At 41.3% G+C, this 25,600-nt stretch overlaps 1 protein-coding gene across 1 annotated transcript in view; it reads right to left on the bottom strand.

Annotated features, from left to right (window-relative positions):
- LOC134537066 (AT-rich interactive domain-containing protein 2) overlaps positions 1 to 25,600 on the bottom strand; it is a 152,452-nt gene that overhangs the window by 60,874 nt on the left and 65,978 nt on the right. Inside the window, exons 3-4 of the mRNA XM_063377296.1 lie at positions 19,263 to 19,360; positions 796 to 947 (exon numbers count right to left, since the gene is read on the bottom strand). Of these exons, the coding sequence (XP_063233366.1) occupies positions 796 to 947; positions 19,263 to 19,360 (250 nt within the window). The remainder of the gene's footprint in view (positions 1 to 795; positions 948 to 19,262; positions 19,361 to 25,600) is intronic.

Here is a 25,600-nt window from a genome sequence, read left to right as displayed (position 1 = left end):
ATTAACGGAATACCTTGTTATTTACAGTGACTGACTGCTACAAATAATTTATCCTGTGAAATAATGTTTGGATTTTCGAATAGATATCCGCCGCCTTTTTTTTTTCCCCTCCATAATTTATACAACTATAATAACAGCATCAAAAAACAATTTATGATCGTAGAAAAATACGCATGTAGTAAAATTAAAAAAAAAATAACTAAAAATTATTGAAACGATGATCCTAGTGGCGAGGCAGGCCTGTCGGCCAGGCACGCCAACCAGTCCAGGTGAGCCCCCACCTCCCGGACGCCTGTTTCCTTACCCTAGGTTGACTCGCCGACGGGTGCCTGAACCGCGCTCTCATTGGCCGCACCTCTGTAGGACGAGGGGAGGGAGATGCCCGCGTGGCTAGACGAACATTGCAGAGGAAGAGAAGGGTGTCGGGTTAATAGTCGCAAGGCGGGGATCGGGTTGAAGCAATTAAACATGGCGGCGGCGGAGATGAAAATATTATATATATTTATTTGCGAGCGTGTCTTCTTTTGTACAATTCTGTTCTTTTTCTTTACAAGTTTTGTTATTGGCTTCTAGTCCTTCAGACGCCTGACAGTTTGTACTGCAGTCTGGAACCGCAGGCCGCACCGGTCCCTAGGGATGGTGTGCGTGATGCGCAGGGACACGAGGTGTACACGGAAGCAGCGACAAGGGGACAGGGGTAGACAGGGCGACAGGGCGACAGGGCCTGCTGGTGGGTCCACAGCAGACGGACGGGAGACACGAGCACAAGGAGGCAGGGAAAGGGCAGGCACTCACCGGCCACGTTGTGCTGGTGGTGGTTGTAGGTGAGCGGCACCGAGTGCAGGGCGCGCGCCGACCAGCGCCGGTGTCTGCTGTCCTCGTCGTCGTCGCTGCCTCGCTCCACGTCCTCCCCCAGGTAGTTCACCTTCTCGTAGCGGTCCAGGTACCTGCGGCACACGGCCCTAGCTCATCCGCGCCGACTGTGCTCCTCGTGCAGTGTTTGCACCGTGGAATCTGTTTTAAATAAGTGTACGAAGTTTAGATTCAATCTGCCCATTTAAAGTGGGTCAAAATCGAGTGCAAAAGAGTCGGTTACAAACATACAAACAAACATGTGAAGCTAATATAAACCGTGTAAAAATGTTTCTAACTTTTTTTTTTAATTCTAAAAAAAAATATGCATTTGGGCATATAAAATAAACAGTACCATAAAATCGTTTTTCTTTAGTTTAAAACAGTTTTGTTTGCATGGGCGGTAATTTCGTTTGTATTATTTTTGTAGCGCTGTTTAATAATCTGCAGGACATTTCTCAACCGAAACAAAGCGAGCGTTGATGATTATCGCTTTTTTTTTAAAAGACTAGTGTGTAAAAAGCAGTGTCACCGATATTTGTTATAAGAACACGCGAGCGACACCGCGTCGATCGTCCAGACTGGATATTATCTTTGAAAGATTTGTGCAATGGGAGTGCATGACTTGATGTAAGCTTTTGGACATACGCCATCGCACCTGTGTTTCCGTACCATGTGCGTCTCTGCCTGAGGACGGGAGCAGATAGCAGTTCCCGAAACGTCGCTTGTTTCTGTTTTGGAAAACTATTGTGTTTGTTTCGTATTTTCGTTTTGTTGTGTTTTTGTCTCGTTTCAACTGTTGTGCTGAATTTTTTTGGGGTTCAATTCATCATTTGTTGTTTCTTTTTCGTTCTCTTAGTCCATTTTTCATTGTTTTTCTTTGTTTGTTGACCATATTCGTGTCATGGAATATTATGTGGTGTATATTATAATATATTATATCCTGTTGACAACAGCAATTGTTTGCTTAATTTGTGTTTTTTGTCTTTTTGTTTTTTGTAGTTTTCTTCTACAGACATACATGTGCTTAGCAATGGCGTATGTCCAAAAGCTTACATCAAGTCCAGACTGGAAACGTCCAACCAGAATGAATTGTGGCAGGTGCACGAATACAAGATGGCGGCTAGGGGGGCACAGACTCTTCCCCTCAAGGTCAAACCCCACACGCGCAGCTCGTCCTCGTTAACACCACGTGCCTCTCAAGGCCGGGCCTCTCACGAGGGGAGGTCGACTACCCGTCATCCGTCAGCGATGTCGTCCAGATCAGATCGGGGACGCACCACAACGCCGAAATGCCAAATTGACCACAACGCCGACAGCTAGAAAACTGCTGTGTACCACAACGCCGAAAAATGTCATTCCAGGACTGCCACAAAGGTTAGGTTAGGTTAGACTAGGTTAGGCTAGACTAGGCTAGGTTAAGTTAGGTTAGGTTATATTACGCTAGGTTAGGTTAGGTTTGATTGTGGTATTTCGGCGTTAAGGTACATTTAAGAAACACACACACAAATTCATTCAGTTGTTATTTCTGCGTTGTGGTACACAGCAGTTTTCTAGCTGTCGGCGTTGTGGTCAATTTTGACATTCGGCGTTATGGTATTTCTGCGTTGTGGTAACGACCCGTCCAGATCCACAACACACGCAGCGCCACAGGGGAGAAACTGTAATTGCCCGAAACTGAGACCTAGATTTTTTTTTTTAAGCAGTTTTGGGCTCGTCCGCTAGATGGTGGCTTTCATAACATATTACTAACACAGCTACACTGATTGTGAGAAGTAATGCATAAGCTATAATCAAGCAAACAAACCAGTAAAAATTAATTCACTCCATTTTAGTAGCTACATATTTTTGTGGTGTGGCAAACCAGAAATGTTTGCATATCCTACTCATTTATATAAAACATCACCTTTTTATTAAACAAACTGTATTAAGTGTTATTCGCACAGTTGAAATCTCTTTTACTAAGTAATTAGTCGTCAAGTATAAAAATTAAAATTACTTGTACTAGAACCTCTAGCCAGAGTCTTTTTTTTTTTTGGCGGTAGTTACGGGTCCGCCCAACAGATAGCGTCACGTGTCGCGCGAAACATGGTTTCAGTTTCCACTGTAAGAGTCGCACTTCTATATCTCCCTCCTTGTTCTGTGCGCAGGTCTCAACCGGACAATACCCAAGTCTTTCATGTAACGTAGTTTCCATGCAGTGGTTGGCGAATTGCAAGAGTTTGGATTCGTTAGGAAACTTTCTTTCTGTAGCTTGTTTTAATTTGCTACGTTACTTAATGCCGCAAACGAACAGAAATAATACATAATGTATTTACTTATATTTTCAAAACAGGCATAGGGGGTCATTATTATTTTCTTATTAAAACGATTCCTTCTTGGAAATTTATTCCCAATCCCAAAGTTTCCATGATTAAGCGCCTGTTAAAATAATGAGGCCCTATGTCTTTTGTGAAAATATAAATAAGTGCGTTACATTATGCATTTTTCGGTTCATTTGTGACGTAAGTATCGTAAAAATTAAAACAAAAAGAAGCGGAAGAAAAATGTTTCCGCACAGGGACTCGAACCCACGACCCTCGCTGCCGCGCCAACCACTGCTCGGGAATTACGCTAACATAAAAGACTTACGTACTACTGTAGCTATACTACCCCAACTAACCGTCCACAGTGTTTTAAAGTCTTTTGATGTAGCTAACCTAACCGACCACTTTTAATGTTTGAATTCATTTTTGCGCAAAAATAAAACAAATCCCGAGGTTGGCCGAAGGTGAATTGTTCGGGCAGGGACAGAACTTGATGGACATCTTAGGCTTCCCCTACACGACCATCCCCCCCCCCCCCCCTCACCCACGAGGCGACGTGCTGCAGAACAGACAACTCGAACACAATCTGAACTGCTGAGTGTGGCGAGGCTGACATGTTGTTGGTACTTGCACAAATTCTCATTGCATTCTCTTACTTCAGCCTTTGTTCGGCGACCGACTAGCCTTCCTTCGTTACTGTGGAAAATACCATATTTATATGTTAAAGACTAACAATAAACGATGGAACTAATTTTATGTGTTTGGCCAATGTTCTGCCACCTTACATTTTCAGCATAGGTTTTTGTCCCTTTGTATGTGGTTTTGAATTTAACATGCAGGTTAGGCACCATCTGGGCAAGTGTTTACCTTGTGGAAAGTAACAAGAGTTGATGCTTGCAGTGGGAGTTGGGACTCTGATGGGGCCCGGCCTCATTTCTCAGGTAATTAGTGTTGTAATATATGTTTTAAAATGTTTAAGGTTAATACGCATTTTAGCAATTTTACAGAAGTAGAACTTTAACGTGTGCGGAAACTTTATAGTATTTAACTTTTTAGTGAATTTTAACAAGATGGACACTATTTTAATAAAATTCCTCGTCAAAAATAGGGATCCAGAGCCAAGGCTTAGGTTTTTTTTTATAGGAGCCATTTTTAGTAGTTTAAAATTTCCGATCTACGCGCGAACTCAAACCAGATTTTCTATCTAGATATCTTATGTGATATTCTGTATTCAAATTTGCCAAATAAAGGCAGTTAACGTGACCAAAAAGAGAGAGAGTGTGTGTGTATGTGTGTGTACAAACACATACACTTTTAATTTGACAAGATGGTTTTCGAGTCTATGGACCTTGCAACGAAAATCTATATAGAAATTGTACGGTAGTTACACATTGGTAAAGACTATTATCGATAGACTTTCTTTCAAATCCACCATGATTGCTCTCAATTGGTGCTGCATGTTTGAACATTATTTAATTTTTCAGTTCGCACAGAAATTTATGAACCAAAGACGAACGGGACATATTACACGGACCATAAAAGTTACCGATTGCCTAGCTCACGGCTGTGCCTACAAACAAGCTGCGAGAACACAAACAAACGCCTGCGTCTTGGGGTGGGTAATAACTGCATAGCTGACGCCTGGTAACTTCAATGGGAAACCTTCTTTTCACAGACGAGAGAGCCAAACGTCCGATCGTGCATCTTCGGTTTTCTTTGTTGGTTCATTGTAAATAAATATGGCGGTGTTGATAAAAGGATACTAATGGTCAATTAGGTTAGGTTAGCTACATTATAAATACTTTAAAACATTGTGGACGGTTGATTTGGTTAGGATAGCTACATTAAAGATAACGGGGGAAAAAACATGAACTTCGGGGAACCGCGGGTTTTGGCACTCTCGTCTGTGAAAAGAAGGCTTCCCAACTTCAATAGCCAGAACCTCGCGTGGAGCCCTAAGCGAAAAGTGAAAAAAGAGTCACGTAGAATGGGAGAGGGGAGGAGGTGATATATCTCAACAAGACACTGCACCCAAGTTTTTGTCTGAAAGTTGCTGAGTAAATAAGTTAGGTCTAATTATGCTCAGTGTCTTGAGGTTAAGAACCTTCTACGTCAACGCAATTTCGGATTACGTAATCACCGCCGTAACGCATGTCATGACCCTCAAATCTGACGAATCTTCAAAGATAGCAGTGACTTTAGAGGTTAAAGGTAAAACAACTGTAACAAGAGGCCATCGCGCGTCAAGTCCGCTTGGAGAAGGCCAATCCGGGTCACGTTGTCCACTGCGTCACACCAGCCAACTACAAAAAATGGACCTTAAGATAACACAATTACTTATTACAAATTGCACACCAGCTCCCTTTTACTTCCCCCAACCTCTTTTACAAGTGACCCTCAAATATCCAGATACGTGATAATCATCCTCCACATAACCGAACAAGCACGAGTACAACCAAAATTCAGACATGTTAAAGAGTACCCCGAATATCTAAGCATACATAATTCCCACAATATCGAGACACTTGATAATTACTCCAACAATAATAAATTATGGTTCCTCGATTTACATGCCTGCACGAATACCCAAAAAAATGCAAACAATGCAGCCAACATCAGACAACAGGACCACACCCCAGCAGAACCTAGTCCCGAAGCGCCTAGGTGAAGCCCCAAAATCAGGCAGAAGGGCCATACCGCAGCACAGCCTACCGCGTGAGCAAGAAACTCAAAGAGGCCCATACCTCTGGGACAGCCTCAACATCAGAAAGAAAGACCACACCCCAGCACAGTCTAGTGCGGGAGCACCCGGAGCAGATCCAGAGGCTCATACCTCTGGGACAGCCTCAACATCAGAAAGAAAGACCACACCTCAGCACAGTCTAGTGCGGGAGCACCCGGAGCAGATCCAGAGGCTCATACCTCTGGGACAGCCTCAACATCAGAAAGAAAGACCACACCCCAGCACAGTCTAGTGCGGGAGCACCCGGAGCAGATCCAGAGGCTCATACCTCTGGGAAAGCCTCAACACCAGCCAGAAGGAGCACGCCCCAGCACAGTCTAGTGCGGGAGCACCCGGAGCAGATCCAGAGGCTCATACCTCTGGGACAGCCTCAACATCAGAAAGAAAGACCACACCTCAGCACAGTCTAGTGCGGGAGCAGATCCAGAGGCTCATACCTCTGGGACAGCCTCAACATCAGAAAGAAAGACCACACCTCAGCACAGTCTAGTGCGGGAGCAGATCCAGAGGCTCATACCTCTGGGACAGCCTCAACACCAGAAAGAAGGACCACACCTCAGCACAGTCTAGTGCGGGAGCACCCGGAGCAGATCCAGAGGCTCATACCTCTGGGAAAGCCTCAACACCAGCCAGAAGGAGCACGCCCCAGCACAGTCTAGTGCGGGAGCATCCGGAGCAGATCCAGAGGCTCATACCTCTGGGACAGCCTCAACATCAGAAAGAAAGACCACACCTCAGCACAGTCTAGTGCGGGAGCACCCGGAGCAGATCCAGAGGCTCATACCTCTGGGAAAGCCTCAACACCAGCCAGAAGGAGCACGCCCCAGCACAGTCTAGTGCGGGAGCATCCGGAGCAGATCCAGAGGCTCATACCTCTGGGACAGCCTCAACATCAGAAAAAAGGACCACACCTCAGCACAGTCTAGTGCGGGAGCAGATCCAGAGGCTCATACCTCTGGGACAGCCTCAACACCAGAAAGAAGGACCACACCTCAGCACAGTCTAGTGCGGGAGCACCCGGAGCAGATCCAGAGGCCCATACCTCTGGGACAGCCTCAACACCAGAAAGAAGGACCACACCTCAGCACAGTCTAGTGCGGGAGCACCCGGAGCAGCCCCCGCCCCGCCGAGACCCCGAGCCACGGAGCCACCGAGGCGGCCCGGTGCCGGCCGACGACTGAACCCAACTGCTCCGCGCGGAGAGCGGCTCCACGACGACCACCGCTCTGTGAATGAACCGCGCGGGAGGGGAGGGGGAAAATAACATCCACAAGGGGAACGGAGGGGAGAGGGGGGAATTCATTCACAGTCTCAGGGTCGTCGGGAGCCAAGGAGGAACCGAATTGGGTCAATGGCGTGCGCGTGCGTAGGGTTGGGGTGTCGGGAAGTGAGAAAGAAAGGGAGGGAGGGAGGGCGATGATAACGAGGGAGGGGGAGAAAGTGCAACAGGGTAGGGGAGGGGATGACTCGCGGACATGGTCGCCATGCGTCGCCGGGACCAAGGTCGGCCGGTGGCATTGAGAGCCGCGTCGGGCCCGTGTCGGCGTCGGACGGCGTCTGCTGCTCCTCTCGGGGGATGTGGACCTCCAACACCTACCAGAGACTCCTCGTGGGATATGTGGACCTCTTAACACCAACCAAAGACTTCCCTTGGGGTATGTGTATCTCCAACACCCACCAGAGACTCCTCTTGGGGTGCGTGGACTTCTATAACCAACCAGAGACTCCTCACGGTGGATGTGGACGTCAACACCAAACCAGAGACTTCTCTTGGGGTTGATGGCCCTCCAACATCAACCAGAGACCCATCGTGGAGATAAGGACCTACACCAACGAGAGACTCATTGTGTGGAATGTGGACCTCTAACATCAGACTCCTCTTGAAGTATGTGGACCTCATACACCATCCAGACACTCTATGTGGGTGACATAATTCTGCCACACCATCCAGAGACTCCATGTGGGTGATATGAACTTTTAACACTAAACAGAGACTCACTAAGTGTCATACGATTCGCCAAAGCCAAATCTAATCAGTGCCAAATCGCTATCCCAAGCAAACAGAGAGATTGAATAATCCCACATCCTCTCAGAGGTACGGATGGCACGACATCCAACACTGGAAGCATACCAGGAAGTGATAAGGTCATCGCGGTGTTAAATGTTACTACGGGTGACCCACACAGCAAACTATCTGCAGGGACAATAGTGTAACACTAGTCTTCGTTTGGCAAACAGCAAGTTCAAGATCCAGTAGGTTATATCCGCCACCATCTCTCTCAGCTTTGGCCAAACATCTATTTGTTATGAATATCTGCTTGCGTATCTTTGGATGGACGTTCACGACATTTCGTCACACACTGCAAGCTAGCAAGGGATTAGCTCTATGTTTATTAATAATAATAATAATGAAATGCATCGGTATTGCACATTGCTCATCCGGTTGGGGCGAAGCTAACTCGCAGTCCAAGCCCTAGCAAGTATCGGCAAGGAAATATCCACGCACCGAATGGCCTTCCAGGAACTACATATGTGCAATGGGAACGCTCTGCTCATTACATTAATTTTTTATTTTTCGGTGAGCCATAAACCAAAGAACCATGGCAATTATCTCAAGTTTGCTACCGCGCAAGTTAAATATCCTCGATTCTGTATGGTTACAAACTGAAATGATGCCATTTTTAGGTTCAATCGTAGCCATGAGTCTGGTTTTTCAAGTAAAATAGGCGCGTAACCAATTTCACCACAAATAAAAATGTTAGGGTAAACAATTAATTAATCAACAACGATTATAAACATAAATCCATTTTAAAATGTAGGCGATACCTACTAATACAGAAGTTAAAATTAAATAACATGGCTTTTTTCTCGCCTTTTTTTTAAATTGGCCACTAATTCAATCATAAACTGGATGTTACTTAACCATGTGATCGTTGGTGTACAGGTTAAGTTAATAATTCTTAAGTTTTTCAATCGTAAAACCCACACTAAGGTTAAATTGGAAAATCTTGTTTTCAATAAATATGTAGCTTTTTATTCGTAGTAATAAAATAATGTTATGAGATGAACTAGATATCCAACTCATAAAGATGTCCAAGCGTTTTGTATTGATCTTTGTGGAATAAATAGAAACGGGCTTGCAATACTGATGAATAATCGACTTAAACATAATTAGGAAGTAAAACTCGTTCTATAATGGTTCGAGTTTGTCTCAAACCAAAGAAAAGGAAATAAAGATGGCCACATTCACAAGTGTAAATGGTTATGTATAGCCAAATTCTGAAATATTTAATTAAAAATAAGAATATGAACGTATTTATTTTAAAACAATCGCATAAAAGTTTATTTGAAAATATTTATTCATAAAAATATTATATGCGACTTTTTTTAATGGAAACATAAGCAGAAGTTCACTTTTCTTTATCACGTAACAGGTGACAACGGCAACACAGCTGAAAGACTGGAAACTCAACATAATGTTTCTGTACCCGCATACAATCACCTACTCCACTCCCATCTAAGAATCTACAAATTAAGGAACCTGATCGAAAGTTCGTGACGATTCGTGACGTTAGAATGTATTGAAAGAAACGATTATCAAATATTTTTTAAGCTAGAACAAAAGCACCAGATATAGATATCTTATCAATCTCTCATATTAGAGTGTTACTAATAATAAACGCCTCAAGACTTGTTTATTACCAGGATGCTCGATAAAATTTCTGAACGCTGAAAGGTATTTGTTTTCAGTTATAAAACAAGAGAACTTTTACATAATGAACTACATTATACTTACCGATTTCCGTTTCGTCAATTATTATAGAACGGATAAATAAGGTGGTAACACATCGTGGGGAAAAAATCCAAACATTTAACAAGCAATAGTATTAAATAACAATTTTTGTTTATTAGTATTTATTTAATTCATACATTTATATCTGTCATAAAAATGAAAATTATTATTTACTTATGCAATAGAACTCGAGGTTATGATTTTTAGCACTCAAAACTTGCGGCTATGCAGTTTTAAATATTTCAAACAACTATTCTAACTTAGTGTTTTGTATGTTCGTATTGAAAAATAAATATAGTTAAAATTCCCAGCAATGACAAAAAAAAAAAAAATACTTTCGAAAATTTAACGACATTCAGGTTGTTAGGTTGCCGCACAGTTCTCGGATTTCAAAAGAAAATAAAAGAGATAGTTGTTGCATTCAGTTGTCACTCTATCTTCCTTGCTTTGTGGCCATTGGTTACCGTTTGTTCCGGGGGGGGGGGGGGGGGGGAGGAGATTTGTCCTATTTAGAGACTACGATGCGTTTATTGAAGGCTTATTGTATACGATTCTTATGTACCAACATCAGAACTTCATTCATATTCAGAGCTAAATTATAAGTAACTAGCAAACCCGGCGAACTCCGTTTCGCCACCAAATGGCTTCGTTTTATGTAACATTTCGTTTGGTGATTAAAAGATGAAGAAATTTTTTTTTTTGTTTTATATTTGAAAAGGAAAAATTTTATTTCATTTCACAACAGTAATGAATTCATTTCGATTACAAAAATGAAGTGTTATTTAGTTGAACTTCTCTAAGTAAATGAAAGTGAATCCAAAGTAAATACTGAATCGAAGCGTTATACGTGTCCGCAAATTATCCGTTTCATTGAAGTGCTCTTTGGTAAACCACATTTTTTGTTTTTTTGGTCTGACGTTAACACAAACAAAGCGGATGGTTTCCCAACTCGTGAACACGCAACGTATAACTGCCCATGTGAAAAACAATGATTTTCTAAATTTATTCCGCAAACACTAAGCGATTGGCCTTGCGACTTGTTAATTGTCATTGCGAACGCAAGGCGAACTGGAAATTGCAATCGTTTGAAGTCAAACGGAAGATCAGTCGGAAGCATTGGTATTCGAGGAATACATACATTTTCACCTGCGTACTTTCCGTTAATAATGGTTGCCTCAATCAAATTCGGCATAAGTCTTTTTACCGAAAGTCGAGTACCGTTGCAAAGTCGCGGTGGATTCAAATTACGCAATATCATAATAACTGTACCAACTTTGAGTAGCAAGTTATGTGGTGGAAATCCTGGTAACTCCAGAGAGTTCAAAAACTCCGTTGGATAATTTACTACATCATCGGGATTTGTTATGGAATCAACGGATTTGTATGTCACCAAATCGCCAGAAATTTTTGATTGAATGGTGAAATTCAGTGCGTGTACATCATTATTCTTTGCGGCAAGAATTTCTCGTTGACTTAACCAAGCATAATTCTGATAATTCTCACTAATGTTTGGGAAAACATTTTCAATAAGAGCTAATTGAGAGTCTACAAATCGGCAAAAGTCGTTGGTAAGAGTAATTAATCCAGATGTCGCATCAACTGGGACTTTTCCATTTCCAACATCTAACAATTGTTTGGAAAATTGTGCAGCACTTTGATCATTTTGAAGTTGAACTCTCATATTAGTGGTTAGCGATAATGTTTTTACGTTATTCCATAAAGGTGATGCCTTCAGGCAAGCATTCAATTCATCTGCAGGCGTTCCACGGGGAATTACTGGCAACGTCTGCCTGAAATCGCCTGCCAACAATATCATCAAGCCGCCAAAGATGTTGTTATTTCGCCGAAGATCCTTCAGTGTGAAGTTAAGTGCTTCAAGTGATTTCTTATGTGCCATTGTGCACTCATCCCAAACAATGAGCTTGCATTGCATCAACAATTTTCCCATTGCACTGGATTGGGAAATATTGCATGTTGGAGTATCAATTGTGTTTAAATTGAGTGGCAACTTAAGCGCAGAATGTGCAGTACGACCGCCATCTAGAAGAGTCGCCGCAATTCCAGATGATGCTAACGCCAAAGCTATGTCACATCTTGATCGAATAGTGGCCAAAATCAATGAAATGACAAATGTTTTCCCTGTTCCTCCAGGCGCGTCTAGGAAGAATAGACCACCAGTATTATTGTCCACCGCTTGCATTAATGTTTCGTATACTTGTTTTTGCTGTTCATTCAGCAACGGCACATTATTTCGAACGAATTCCTGCAATGTATCAACATTGTATTGCAGCTCTCGATTTAATTCTTGGTTGAATGCATCGTGCATCGATCGATTTGGCGCAATCATTCCTACTTCAATCAGTAGCTTGTTTGCAATATTCAAGCATTGATCCTCAATCAGAATCAATCCTTCATTGTAGATTTCATCGGTTATTTGGATGTCAGGATTATTCGTTTGAATGCGCAAGCGATGCAATACTGTTCATTCATTACTGTTGTGAAATGAAATAAAAATTTTCCTTTGGTGGCGAAACGGAGTTCGCCGGGTTTGCTAGTACGTTATATGTTTTTTTTTACTTTTTTTTCACAATTTCACAGTAAACGCAATACCGGTTTGTCACATGAAATTAACTGAGCAGAGAACAATGAGTAGTTGATTTGATGGTTTCCAATTGAAATGTTAGGAAACGAATAACTTATTTTTTTCTTCTTTTTTTCCACAATTTCACAGTGAACACAATACCGGTTTGTCACATGAAATTAACTGAGCAGAGAACAATGAGTAGCTGTCAAACAATGTATCACGCACCGGCGCCATCTACTTAAAATGTTGGTTTGTCCTGAATTTTTCCTGAATTTTCTTTGCTATAAACCTCACGGAGCCCGAGACCTTTCCAACGACTGCAAAACCGTGGAAATCGGTTCGTGCGTTCTGGAGTTATAGCGTCAGGAAGGAAAACCCGACTTATTTTTATATAGTAGATTTTCAATAATATTACATGTGAACAAACTGTAATTTTAATTTCTTAATATGATTATTTTAACCAGTACAAATTTTGGTGTTGAGAAAACCATTTAATTTTTTTTTTTTTTAAATAAAGGTACGAAATAAGAATCAACAAAAATGTTACACCGTCGGATTGGAGTTCTTGAATTTTTAAATCGCGCTCGTCAAAAGATTGTTGTGTTTTGCATATGCCTGTCTGATGTATTTATAATAATACATAGGATATTTAACTATTAAATAACGTGTAGCGCCTAAATGTAAAGGACTCGGAAACCTAGGTACCGGTTTAGGTTTAAATACCAACATTTATGTTAATTGTTGTGCTCATGTGTGCACTAGTTAATGAAACATCCCTTTGTGCATATGGGCTGTATTTATAGCTACAACTTTGAATAAAGTCAATATGTGTGTACTGCATAAGACAGGGATTTACGTAAACTAATATCGTGTTTTTACGAGCCAAAGATTCTTATGTATTGTGAAACGTCTAGGTTAACCTAAAATTCTTTCAGATCAACGAATACCACTTCCCATCTCTATTAAAATCCTATGAAAATAATATATTTTTTGTCACGAATATCAAAACACGAAAACACAAATTCGACGATACTTCACTAAAACGTATATCCGTGTTACACGAAGCTCTAGATCCTGAACCCGAAGAATTCGGTGAACACCCTAGATCCCGATACGGTCCTGGGGAAGAGAAACAAAATTATTTAGTTTCATTCTGTGTACATAGTTGGTAGTATCGGAATCGTTAGTGACAGATTAATTAAAAGAAAGGTAAAAGAAAGGTAAAAGAAAGGTAAAAGAAGGTAAAAGGAAATTATGTTTTACCTGGAAGTGGAATCTGTTTACTTCCATACACTTTGGTTTGTACGTGTCACACCGGGAAGCCTTCTTTTCACAGCCGAGAGAGCTAAACGGCCGATCGGGTTTTTTTTTGTTCATTGTAAATAAATATGGCGGTGTTGATAAAAGGATACTAATGGTCAATTAGGTTAGGTTAGCTACATTATAAGTACTTTAAAACATTGTGGACGGTTGATTTGGTTAGGGCAGCTACATTAAAGATACGGAAAAAAAAAAAAGCATGAACTTCGGGGAACTTCGGGTTTTGGCTCTCTCGTCTGTGAAAAGAAGGTTTCCAATTTCAGAGAAGGGAAAAGGAATTATGTCTAACCTGGAAGTGGAATCTGTTTACTTCCCATACTCTTTGGTTCGTACGTGTCCGCGCCAGCGAGGTCGCAGGAGAGGAGCCAGTGGCGCGACGCTGCGGCGGGACGAGGAAACAGAAGTGTACACAAGGAGGGAGGGGGGCGAGCGAGCCGGGAAGCAGGATGAGGGGGAGGGAGAGGCGAGCCGGGAAGCAAGTAAAGGAAGACGAGGGAGGGGGAGAGCGAGCCGCGTGCGGGTCGCGCGTGACGCACGACCGCGCCCAACTCTCACCGCATCGCGCGCATTCCCTTTCACGCAGTCAGCGCGCGAGGCGCGGCCCGGCCCAGCCCAGCACGGGACCAGGCGAACGAAACAAGCGCGTTCTTCATGTTACAACATCGTCCCGAGTCTCTTCGCCCGAGTCCAATGCAGTCAAAATTCCATGTTCTACGGCTTTTATTAAAAAAAGGAGTTGTCTGTAAAGTCGGTTTACGGACGATAATTTTACGTGATAACGTCATAAGAAAACATTGATGAAAAATTTCATACTTTTTAATTTTCAACTATGATTTACAGTTTTTGCAAATTTAATTCAAATAATTTGTTTAAATATAATCACGAACAATTAGTTAAAAAAGCTCGCCTTAACCTGTTTGATATTATAAGAAGATTTTCTCGCACGGTGGTTGGCCGGTTCTTGCACGCTCGGCTCGGGCGCAACGTGACAATTTTTCATGCGTGCAGCCGGCGTTTATCGATTTGTAAAACGTTATCACGTAAAAAAATATCCTGTGTCAAGTTACCACCTATTTAATAATTCATAACGAAAACGCTTGTCTGTTGTCTTAAAAAAAAACACATGCCAATGTTAATCTGTCGCATTTACGCGATAAGAACCATCTGCTATTTCTTAAATTTCCGACATCATATAAAAAAAAATACTTGAAATAACTTTCAAAAGTATTCTATGCAACTGTAAGTGTAAAATGTTATTAGTAAGGCTTTGTTGGAAAAAAAAGTGTTATTTTTTTGTGGTTAATTACCGTTACTCACAAAACATCAGTTATCGCAGCGCCAATTGCGGCTTTAGCAGTAGGGTAGTAGTACCAGCCTCCACTGGTCCACAGAACAGACGACGCGAGACTAACAGGCGAAGAAGACCAGCAGATTCAAGGCATTGGCCAATCTTGTTTCTGCACGCACGAGTCCGAGAAGTGATCTGCCGCACCTCACTGGTGAGAGGACAGTGGACCAGTGAACCAGTGGACCAGCGACAGTTCAACTGAGCCAAGGTGCAATGCAGTTTCACAGTCCGACTGTACGCCCGCAACTCCATTTCTTTCGTTTTGAATCAACGTGTTTGCAACACACACTGTTCTCCAACGCTTACAACCACACGTATTTTTTTTTACAAAAAAAAGACACAGCAATAACAAATGGATACTATTTCTGAGAACTGTAATGTCTGAGAAACACTAACACAAATGTCAGACAAACACCAACTTTTACCTAAAAGTCCAAGTTTTTGGGCATCATCTTTAAAAAAGAAAAAAAAAAATGCATTGCCGTACAAATGTCTATATAAATGCACGTTAAAATTACGAAACTGTAGGACAGTCAGTGATCGCATCATGTGCTGTCATAAACAACTGATGGACGGAATACTGATGACTACAGAAATTTAAATTACACATGAGAAGCCAGAAACCAGATTGCTCTGTGAATAAGAAATAAAACGACCGGGGAAATAAAAAGTAAAACAATAAAAAAAAAGAAGGTTGTTTCCATTCCTTGGAGATAATAAGAAAGGAAGAAGGGACCGCGCTGCTAATGACTTGTAATAATCCCTTCAGGCGGGATGCCGAGTCACCAGACGGCCACAGAAACTTCCCAGCCGAGGCAACTAACTCCACTGTCGGCGGACTTGAAGCTCTAATGGAGGTGGAACACTTCTTCAGTTTCTCAACCAAAACAATCACGTACCCTTGTGCATTTTACATCACTTTCTACGGGTCCCTCTAAAAGTCCTTTTTAAAAATCACGTTTCGTTTGGAAACAAGGGCGCGTCAGAATTCGACCGATAATTTTCAGCCGCGGGTTCATCACAAAATCCCTACTAATATTATAAATGTGAATGTAAGTTTGTTTGTTACGCTTTCACGCGAAAACTACTTAACCGATCATCATGAAACTTTGCAAACATTTTCTTGGAGGTATTAGAAGTAACATATGATACTTTTTATTGAAAAAATAATAATAATTTTTTACGAAAGATAAAAAAATGTTTGTCAAAAAATCTCAAAATCTAGCTACTTTAACGCCATCTAGCATTCCAGTTATGAAGTCCCAACCCTGAGTACTGTAATACCGTTGCACTGTATTATAGACGGTCAAAATTAAAAATTAAAAATTATTTATTTTTGTTACAGAGAAATATATTTTATTGATTCATTTCTATTGTAATGATCTCTGATACTTATTTAATGGCTTCAATGCGAGCGAAGACGCGGGTAAAAGCTAGTAAATAATAATTTGAGCACATAAATACGACTTTGGTCTAAACAGCTTTCCAATGGCGGTTGGTACAATCCTTTTAAGTCTCACCCGAGCCACGGGTTGACAGTCATTAGGCAAGTTGCTCGTGTTTTGCCGAGATTTACACCCCAAAATCTCGGCAAAAATCCCGTAAAAAAAAGCGAGCACGAACTTCGGGGAACTTCGGGTGTGGCTCTCTCGTCTGTGAAATGAAGGCTTCCGAATTGAGTGCCTCCGTTCGAGCTTAAAAAAAAAGACAATCGATTATTTCAAATATATTCTATCGACACGCACTTTCGATCACGTTAGTTCAGATGTAGGTTCTTAGATGGCGGTGTGGTCGGTGATCGCGCGGCCTGCTGGTCCCTCGGGGGGGTCCGCAGAGGGGCCCCCCTGGGGGTATCGAAGGGAGGAGGGGGGTAGGGGGGTACTATTTCTGGCCGCCAGCTGCGGGCGCCGCGGTGCGGGTCCCAGCCTCGAGGTTAGCATCTGAGCCGACACGCGGCCGTCACAGCTCGCGAAACACAGGCTCGACTCTCTCATCCCGGACCTGCAGTGTCGCAGTTCCCTCACGCGTTCTCTAATCCAAGTGCAACTTGAAAAATGTCACTCATTAAAAAAATAATGGAATAATCTTATCAAATTAGTGTATTGTCATCGGTGCTCGATAAATCTACAAAGTTTGAATGAAATCTGGCCGTTTAAAGTGGGTCAAAATCGCACCCAAAGGAGTCGGTTACAAACATACAAACAAACATACAGGTGAAGCTAATATAAAGCGTGTAAAAAGATAAAACATCCCTTTTAAAATTATATTACCTAAAAAAATTTTTATAGTGTAAACAGAGCTTTTGAATATAAACTAAATAAATAAATTAGGTAATGAAAACAAAAACATTAAAAATAATTACACTGAAGTAGCTTGGCTTCTGGGTTGTAGCCGCGTCCTTGGCGAATAATTCAACGACATTTCGGTCGACATTGCAGTCACCATCATCAGCTACTAAGGTAGTAGGTAGTAGGCAACTGCTCCCTGATGATGGCGACAGAAACGTCGGTGAATTATTCTCCAAGGACACGGCTACAACCCAGAAGAAGCCAAAGCTACTTAAGACAATGGCCGTAAAAGCCTGCGAACATTATTAAGAATTACACTTGTTTGAAGATTAAAATTGATAGCAAAAAGAATATTTCACCATCGCCAGAAAACAGAGCTTTACCGCACCCGTTGGTGGTCAATAAGTAAGGGTTCGAGTTTCCGTCTTTCCGACACATAACACAAGGCACCTTTTAAATTTGTTTCCACGAAAACGCCCGCATCCCAACTGTAGTTTTGTTTGTCCCTCGAACATAGCGCGGCTATCAGCTGGACAAAATGGCGACTCCATGTAGTACTGCACGCACGGTCACCCCAAGAGACCAGGCGATGAGTTGTGTACTGGTTGTGTCATGCCGTCAGGTTGGTAGTTCTCGAAATCCCCACTTTCGTCTCTTACGAAAATTAAATCACGACAAAGCGTCCTATTTTATAAAAAGTTTTGGAACATTTGCATGCACGACACTTGAAAATGTTTAAACATATTATATTTTTTTTATGATCCCCGTGGTACTTAGTTATTTTAATAACGCTTTCGTGTTGATAATGTCCGTTCAGACGAGTTTAAAAAACGAAAGATACATTTCACCTAACACAGCCAACGAAATGTGTTTTCTCGGACCATGTGGGATTCACTTTCAGCGCATTCAGAGTCAAGGCTAAATAACTTATTATTAGAAAAACCATTACACACCATGCCTAACCAAGTGTGTCAGAAGCAATGTGAGACATGAGAGCAAGTTTCACTGACATAGCTGCAGAAGGATACATCTAAGTACTACTTCCGAACACAACTGTCAAAATTTACTTGAAGCTACAAATATAGACTTAACTGTATTACCGCATGGACACTACTGGAAATACGTTCGCGATCGTGTGAAGACTTCCAATGACATCATGAATGACATTAGCAAGCGCATTTACTTGGCATTAGCTATACAGGGGATGAAATGACTAACAATACCATAAAATAAAAAAGTGATCAAACGACTTCATGGAGTTACCTTGTTAAATTCTAGACGTCTATAAATATATGGTCATCTAGTTTAAAAGCAGCTCCTCTTACTTTACGTCAAAAATCGTCATTAACGTCAGCCATTGCCAATAAACTTCTAGCACACAATGAAAAAATAAATTGGCGAATTCAACGTAGGTAGACGCGTTAAGCAACATTTACAAATCTGTTACAAGAACCCTATTGCACCAGACATACAAGGAAAAGCTACGGTACTGTAACCTGATTAAGATCACACACTTGACAACTAAATGTCGATAATTATTTTGCGCATTGTGCTTGTCAACATAAGCTAGATTAAATTCAATTATTCAAATACCCAGATATCTAACGTATGTTATATTATCTAGCATGTTTTTGGTTACACATAAGATGATGACTATTCAAAAAGAAAACATAAATCACAAAATTAGAAGAGGATAAAAACAACGAACTCACACAATGTAACGCTACAACAAACCACAACAAATAAATATCAAAACATGCAATTAGTAAATTAGTAGTAACAAAGAATTAGTAATCAAGTCCACATTATATTTTAGGGAATCCAAATAAACAATGAAGAATGATGTGAGAATCCCGGGAGAGATAGCAGCGGCAATGGCGCCGAGGGGGGGGAGAGAGAGGGAGAGAGACAGAGAGAGAGAGGGAGAGAGAGAGGGAGAGAGAGAGGGAGAGAGAGGGAGAGAGAGAGAGAGAGACAGAGAGAGAGAGAGAGAGAGAGAGACAGAGAGAGAGATAGAGAGACACGTACCGACAGTAGATCTGCTTGAGCCCCACGCCGCTGTTGACGCAGCGCTTGGGCAGGCCGAAGCTCTCCACCAGCAGCTCCCACTCGTTCCGCGAGTTCACCTGCAACCACAGAACAAGGAGGGAGATAAACAAGTGCCACTCTCACAGTGGAACCTGAAACCATGTGTCGCTATCTGTTGGGCGGGCCCAGAACTACCAGCAAATAGAGGTTCTCATACAAAGTTTTTTTTTTAGTTAATACGTTTTTTTTTGTTATATTAAGTTATCTCCTTGGCGGTGCAAAACTAATTTAATCGATGCGAAAATACTTAATGCTGTTTTGTAATAAATAAAGGAGTATGAGGTGCAAAAACTCATTGTATTACACACCAAAAATTAGTGGCTACCTAAATAAGAGTGAATTTTCACTGGTTTTGTTTGCCTGATAATAGCTTAAACATTACTTCTCCTAATAAATTAATGTGGTTATGTCAGCAATATATATTATGAAAATATCTAGCGGACGGGCCCATTAATTACTTCCAAAAAACTAGGTCTCAGTCTCGGTAATTACTGCAACATCACCACACCACCACATCAGTGTCGGCCGCGTCTCTCACCCCCCCCCCCCCCCCCCCCACACACCCACCAAAAACAGACTGTCCGGACCCACCAGTCCAAAACTGTCGGTTTCCCATCACATCGGACCGTGGGCTCTAGAACCTCCAGTCCCAATGACGTGTCTCGCCAGTCCATCAGCTGGGTGTAGCGGCACACACCTTTGTTCATAACATTTTTTTTTGACGTGAATACGTCTTTGAAATTACTTCCACTGTGGCAGGCAATTTAAAAAAAAACTAATGATAACAAAAACTGGGGATGCAACCTATCCTCGATAATTGTGTAAACATTAACCTCCGTACCACGCCTCACTGTTATTGTTACGAGAATGTGTGAACAAAGATGCCAACTATCACGCGCTAAACCTTCCTCAGGTTGTATTTGGCTGGAATTTTTTCGTTGTCAAGTTGCAAAGGAATGGTATGATCGCGAGGGTTTCGTTTCACAAATTTAAGCGAACGATCATTACTACGGGAGTGGCGCCTCTTTCCCTTTACTTACTCTATGGTCCTGACGCGACAGCGCGCTCGGACCGCTCCAAGGTGGCTGTTTACGCCCGGCCAGACCACGTGGTGCAAGGGGGGCGGGGCCAAGGGTGGAAGCCCGCGGCTAGGAAGAAGAGGAGGGGGGGGGGGGGGCGCGGCGCGTGGCGATCAGCTGACTGGCGAACATGCTCGAGGGAAGTTGGAGGGGGGTGGAGGGGGAGGCAGGGTCGACGCATTGGCACACGTAGCCGGCAGTGGCCCGCGGGCAGGCGGCGGCGACGGAACCCAAGAGTCGCGGGGTCCCGCGCGGGACACCGTATTTACGTATTTCTCCGCAATTTTTCCTTAAACTTTTATTGAGGATATTCCATTTTTTTTACCTGTTTTGTACTGTAGCCTGTAATTAATTTAAGCACGGAAAAAACTAAAGCTAGTTGGAGCGTGCCCTTGTCTGTGCTGTTTGTTACCTGTGACCAGGTATAGAGTGATGATAAATATTTTACTTACTTACATCAACCACGCATGTCGCAACACGTCACCCAGCAAGGATCTTTAAAAATTTAAAACAAAAAAAAATATTTTTTTTTGCCCTGGACTTTCTTGATAGTTGATATCCATCCACGAAAACAACAAAATTTTTGTCAATAAAATAACAATCGAGGGCTTCAAGAAATATTTTCCGTCAGCTCGAAAGTTTTTTTATTTTTATACATCTATACACACCACTGCTATCTCGGACAAGACAACTGCAACGACTGCTCACGAATTACTACTTCCAGCCTGACAAGAGATGGAAAACTTCGGTCGAGTTTCGTCAACGAGCAAAACCTAACCAAGGAGGTTGAAAAATGATAGTTTTTTTTCTCAATCAAACCTAAATAAAAATCGCTATCACTCAGTTTGAAGTTATTGTACCTCCTAGAGATGTACTAAAAAATTTTTTTTTGCCAAAACCATTGGTTCAAGGGGTGGGAAAAATAAACAAGGTTTGAGATAATAAAAAAAACCGCAATATTATAAAACATCCTGTATATTTCGAAAACAGCAGAGTTGGGCTCGTCCAACAAGCTTCCAGGCACGGCCCGTGAGATGGCGACATCTGCTCGTCCTGTATGCACGGGGAGACACCTGGCGGTGATCCAAGAAGCTCCCAGCGCCGCCGCTACTGGCGACCCAGCCTGACTGCGTGACACTGCTTCTATGTTTAAAGCTTACGAGGTTCTTGTACAGAAGGTTTTATCAATATTTCAAACGATGTTAATGTTTTTTATTGAATTTATACTTCTAATGCGACTTCCAACAAGGTTGCGTTAAACGTTTAACACTACCATGGAGAATAACGCTACCATGGAGAATTATTTGCATGCAATTAAAAACTATTTTTTAATGATGCCAAAGAAGTATAACTTCTCACGCGCGTACCTAAGTACACGCACCCATTATTATATTATATATACTGCACTTTATATTACTTAAGGGCCCGCCTACCCGGGAACTCAAACGGTGCGCAGAGCTTCAGGAAAAACAACGCGATTTCAAAACCACTCAACATGTCCGAGTGGGGTCTGTATACGAAAAGCATTCAAGAGTTCGCTGAGGGCCGAAAAGTACTTTTGATTTCGGATTATGTTTTAAAACTGTATTTTTAGAAGAGTTTAAAATGGCTAAAACGCATGTTTTCAAGAGTAATTTTTAGGCGAAAACAACCGGTACAGATTCTTGAAAGCACTTAAGGGACTTGCACTACACCTTTATCTTCATTTTTCCGCCATATAATGTTACGGTAACCGCTCAATGCACGACGAGAAGACTGCGCGCCAATCCAGAGGAGACACCGCGCTAGAAGCACCAGCGAGCGTCGCGCTTATCATCCCGCCTCGCCGACACAGATACAGTCCTGAAGAGGCGGGTCAATTAAGGACTAACCACATAACGCATCTATTAATAGAAGTGTACAGAATTGTACTTGAGGCGGCTGTGGGAACTGGTGATCACCAGTTTAAAGATTCCAGGCTAATTACAGCTTCCTCTTGGGGGTGGTATTCCTTTCAGGTTACCACCCTCAAAGGAACATCACAAAAGGGATTTCCTAGCCCAGAAATTAAAAGTTAAAGATATAGAAAAAATAAAAACCATATATAACTATCAACATAATAAAGGTATTTTATTTAGATAACCCGGTAAGGCTACCGCCAAGAGGGGTCGATGGTTTTCAAGAGTTTGTGTGTGAGGGACCCTTCAGAAATCAACCACTCTAGAGCAGTCTTGGTCGTTAACTAGAGGGAGGCAGAAGGGCTAGTGCCCTGGGCGACACTGTTATAGGGGCCGCTAAACTGGCAGAGATTACTATACACACACATACATACTCGAATAAACTCAATTATTTGTATCCAAAGATACATACATGTATATCGTCATACCTTAAAAAAAAATTGGCATTTTTTTCGTATTATCCAACCTGCGATGCATTAAAAAATGAAATGACTGAAATAGACCTATTTATTTACAAACCAAGTTGAATTAAAAATATTTGGAAAATACGGCATTAATATGTGGTGGCGATATAAGGTGCTGTCGGGAAAGTTTTTTTGGTTAGGTTTTTTTTATTTAAGGAATAAAAGGGAGGGGGACGCCCAAATGAATTCTTGCTCTGGGTAGAAGAATTTAGTTTATATACGCCCTTGCTGGCAATATATCACAAATTTATACATGAAGGATGTTATACACAGCGTCATCGAGAATGAATGCCAGGATTCTAAACTGTTGTTACTAAACAAGTATTTAATGGATATACACGTGGCGACTTGAAAGGTTTACAAAAGTTGAAAGTTTTATACTTAGCGTGTATAGTATAGCCTATTCGATAATTCCTTTTTTTATAACAGAGTCCAGGAAATCATTCTCGAAGACTGTTCATGTCCAGAACTGGTAGTTAGTAATTACTTTTGTGTATATTAGTGTACGATTAGCCGTTACCTAAATCTTATGCTATTTCTAACAAATTACTTTTTTAATACAGCTCTTTAGGAAAGCATGATCGAAAAAATTGGAAATTACTTGGCCTTCACAAAGACGAATTATTTTTTATTTTTTTAAAAGTGTGTATAAAAACTTTGTTAGGGGTAATTACGAATTACTAAACTTCTGTCAGGAAATTTAGGTAGGCCTTATTGAGTCGGTGCCAGCCCATGTTTGCTTCTAGGTGTAAAATGGTGTCAGGTATGGAATTTACTTATTTAACGTTTTAATTTTTAATACCGATTCTAAATTCAAATGTTTGGCACGACGACGCATTAATTTTCCCAACAAACTTTCTTAGCTTTTAGTAGCTGCTATAGTTGAGAATGACAACGAACGTAGTCATGACACAGTACCCAAGACTGGATTATAGCCCAAACATTTCCAATGGGTGAACTACCTTAAACTAAGAAAACGTAGAGCAACCTATCGTAAACGGAAAACACTTTAGGTACTATAATCACGGAAACGTTAAACGACCGAATTGCGTGTTACACACAACATATAAAAGTATATATATGTTTTTTTTTTTTCACATTAAGTGGCTACTATAAATTTTGGATTACGTTCAAGCCCCAAATTACTATAAAAACCACCCTAATTGCTTTTATTTTATTCATACTACGCAATTAGGCAGCCTCGTCATAAAGACCACAGTTTTTACTTCCCGCAATCACTAAACTGATACGAAATAATGTAAATAACCAAAAATATAAAAATTAAAAAAAAAAAAAACTTTATGGACGCTTCTGAGGGAACATTTAGACCAGCACTTTTCAATAATTTCGCTGGTTTTTTATTATAACAGCAGTAATTGCTTCACCAGGCTTTAGAGAGGAGTATAGCTTAATTGCATTCCTTTTGTGGCAACTTCGGTCTCGATGGGTTTTCTACTGCACGAATTTTGCAGAAGGCATTTCCATTTCTCCGTATATTTTATTTCCAACTAGTCTGCCTTGAAACGTTCACAGATGGGATCGACAGTATTTCCCCAGACTGTCAATATAATCGAGGCACTGTAGATAATCAGCAGAACCATGGTTTACTCCCTTTACTGAAAAATTTTGATCTGAGCGAAAACCTTTTTCAGACTGTAACTTTTTAACACTTCTTGGCGTATCTTAATTTACTTAAACTGTTAAAAGGGGGGGGGGGGGGGGGAAAGCCAGAGAGAGAGAGAGAGAGAGAGAGAGACTAAAATGAATTATATTGACTTCAACAATTTTATACCATATTTTTTTTACCTTTAATATAGAAAATTTGTCTTCCTCAAGGCACAGACCACACATAGTATCTTGATATCATTAAAACTCTTATTTCTAAAGCTGAACTCAGAATTTAAAGCCAAAAAAAAACTTCACCGAGAAAACTATTTGTAGCAGCCGGACATGATTAAATTCCGGTATTATATACGATGCTTTAACAAATATATATATATAACTATGTAAAATGGGCATAACTTAGAACTTGTTGACGACTTTCGTGTCTTATCTCTCCCATTAAGCCTTATATGCACTTAACTTGACATGCAAAGCATAAAAAAAATTTAAGAGAGGACGAATTTATCAATATTCGCCGAATGGAACACTTACCTAAGTAGTAAAATGCAATAGGTGCTAAATTACGCTGAATTGCTAACAGATGGCATCGTTTAGTGACTAATTGCTTGAGTTTGCTGGAGAGTCCAACCCTTTGCCCGTTTACAATGCGATCATCTGACCTACGCGATTGCGTATTTTTACCGGGAAGACGGCCAATACCTCCCGGAAACCCACCAGCAACGTCCGTCATGTTTCTCACTTGCGAGAATCAGGGTAGAGTATGCTCACGAGCAGATTTCGCGGTAACTTAAACGATCCCCACCTATCCTGTTATATATGTACTTGTTGCGCAAAAGGGGTTAAGTACCAAAAAATTAGTTTTGAGAAAATCGCGATTGAAAATTATCAGGTTCCTTGAAGTCAGTATTTTTTATAGCTTTATTAACTGTTTTAGAACTTTGGAAACTCATTAATTGTTTTAAAATACGTCTCTAATCTCCCTTATCAATTTTCGCAAACTTGCCTGTGATAAAAACTCATTTTAAACCATATTTGACTTGGCAGCACTGTTACCTCGAGTAAATCATTGCTAATTCGGGCATGTGTCGTTTTGCCTAATTTTAGGCAAAACGCCGTTTAGGCAAAACACCGTTTAGGCAAAACGCCGTTTAGGCAAAACGCCGTTTAGGCAAAAC

The sequence above is a fragment of the Bacillus rossius genome, chromosome 11 (assembly GCF_032445375.1).
Source record: "Bacillus rossius redtenbacheri isolate Brsri chromosome 11, Brsri_v3, whole genome shotgun sequence".
Lineage (NCBI taxonomy): Eukaryota > Metazoa > Arthropoda > Insecta > Phasmatodea > Bacillidae > Bacillus > Bacillus rossius.
The sequence above is the reverse complement of the archived record's forward strand: the minus strand, read 5'-3'. Positions and strand labels throughout refer to the sequence as shown.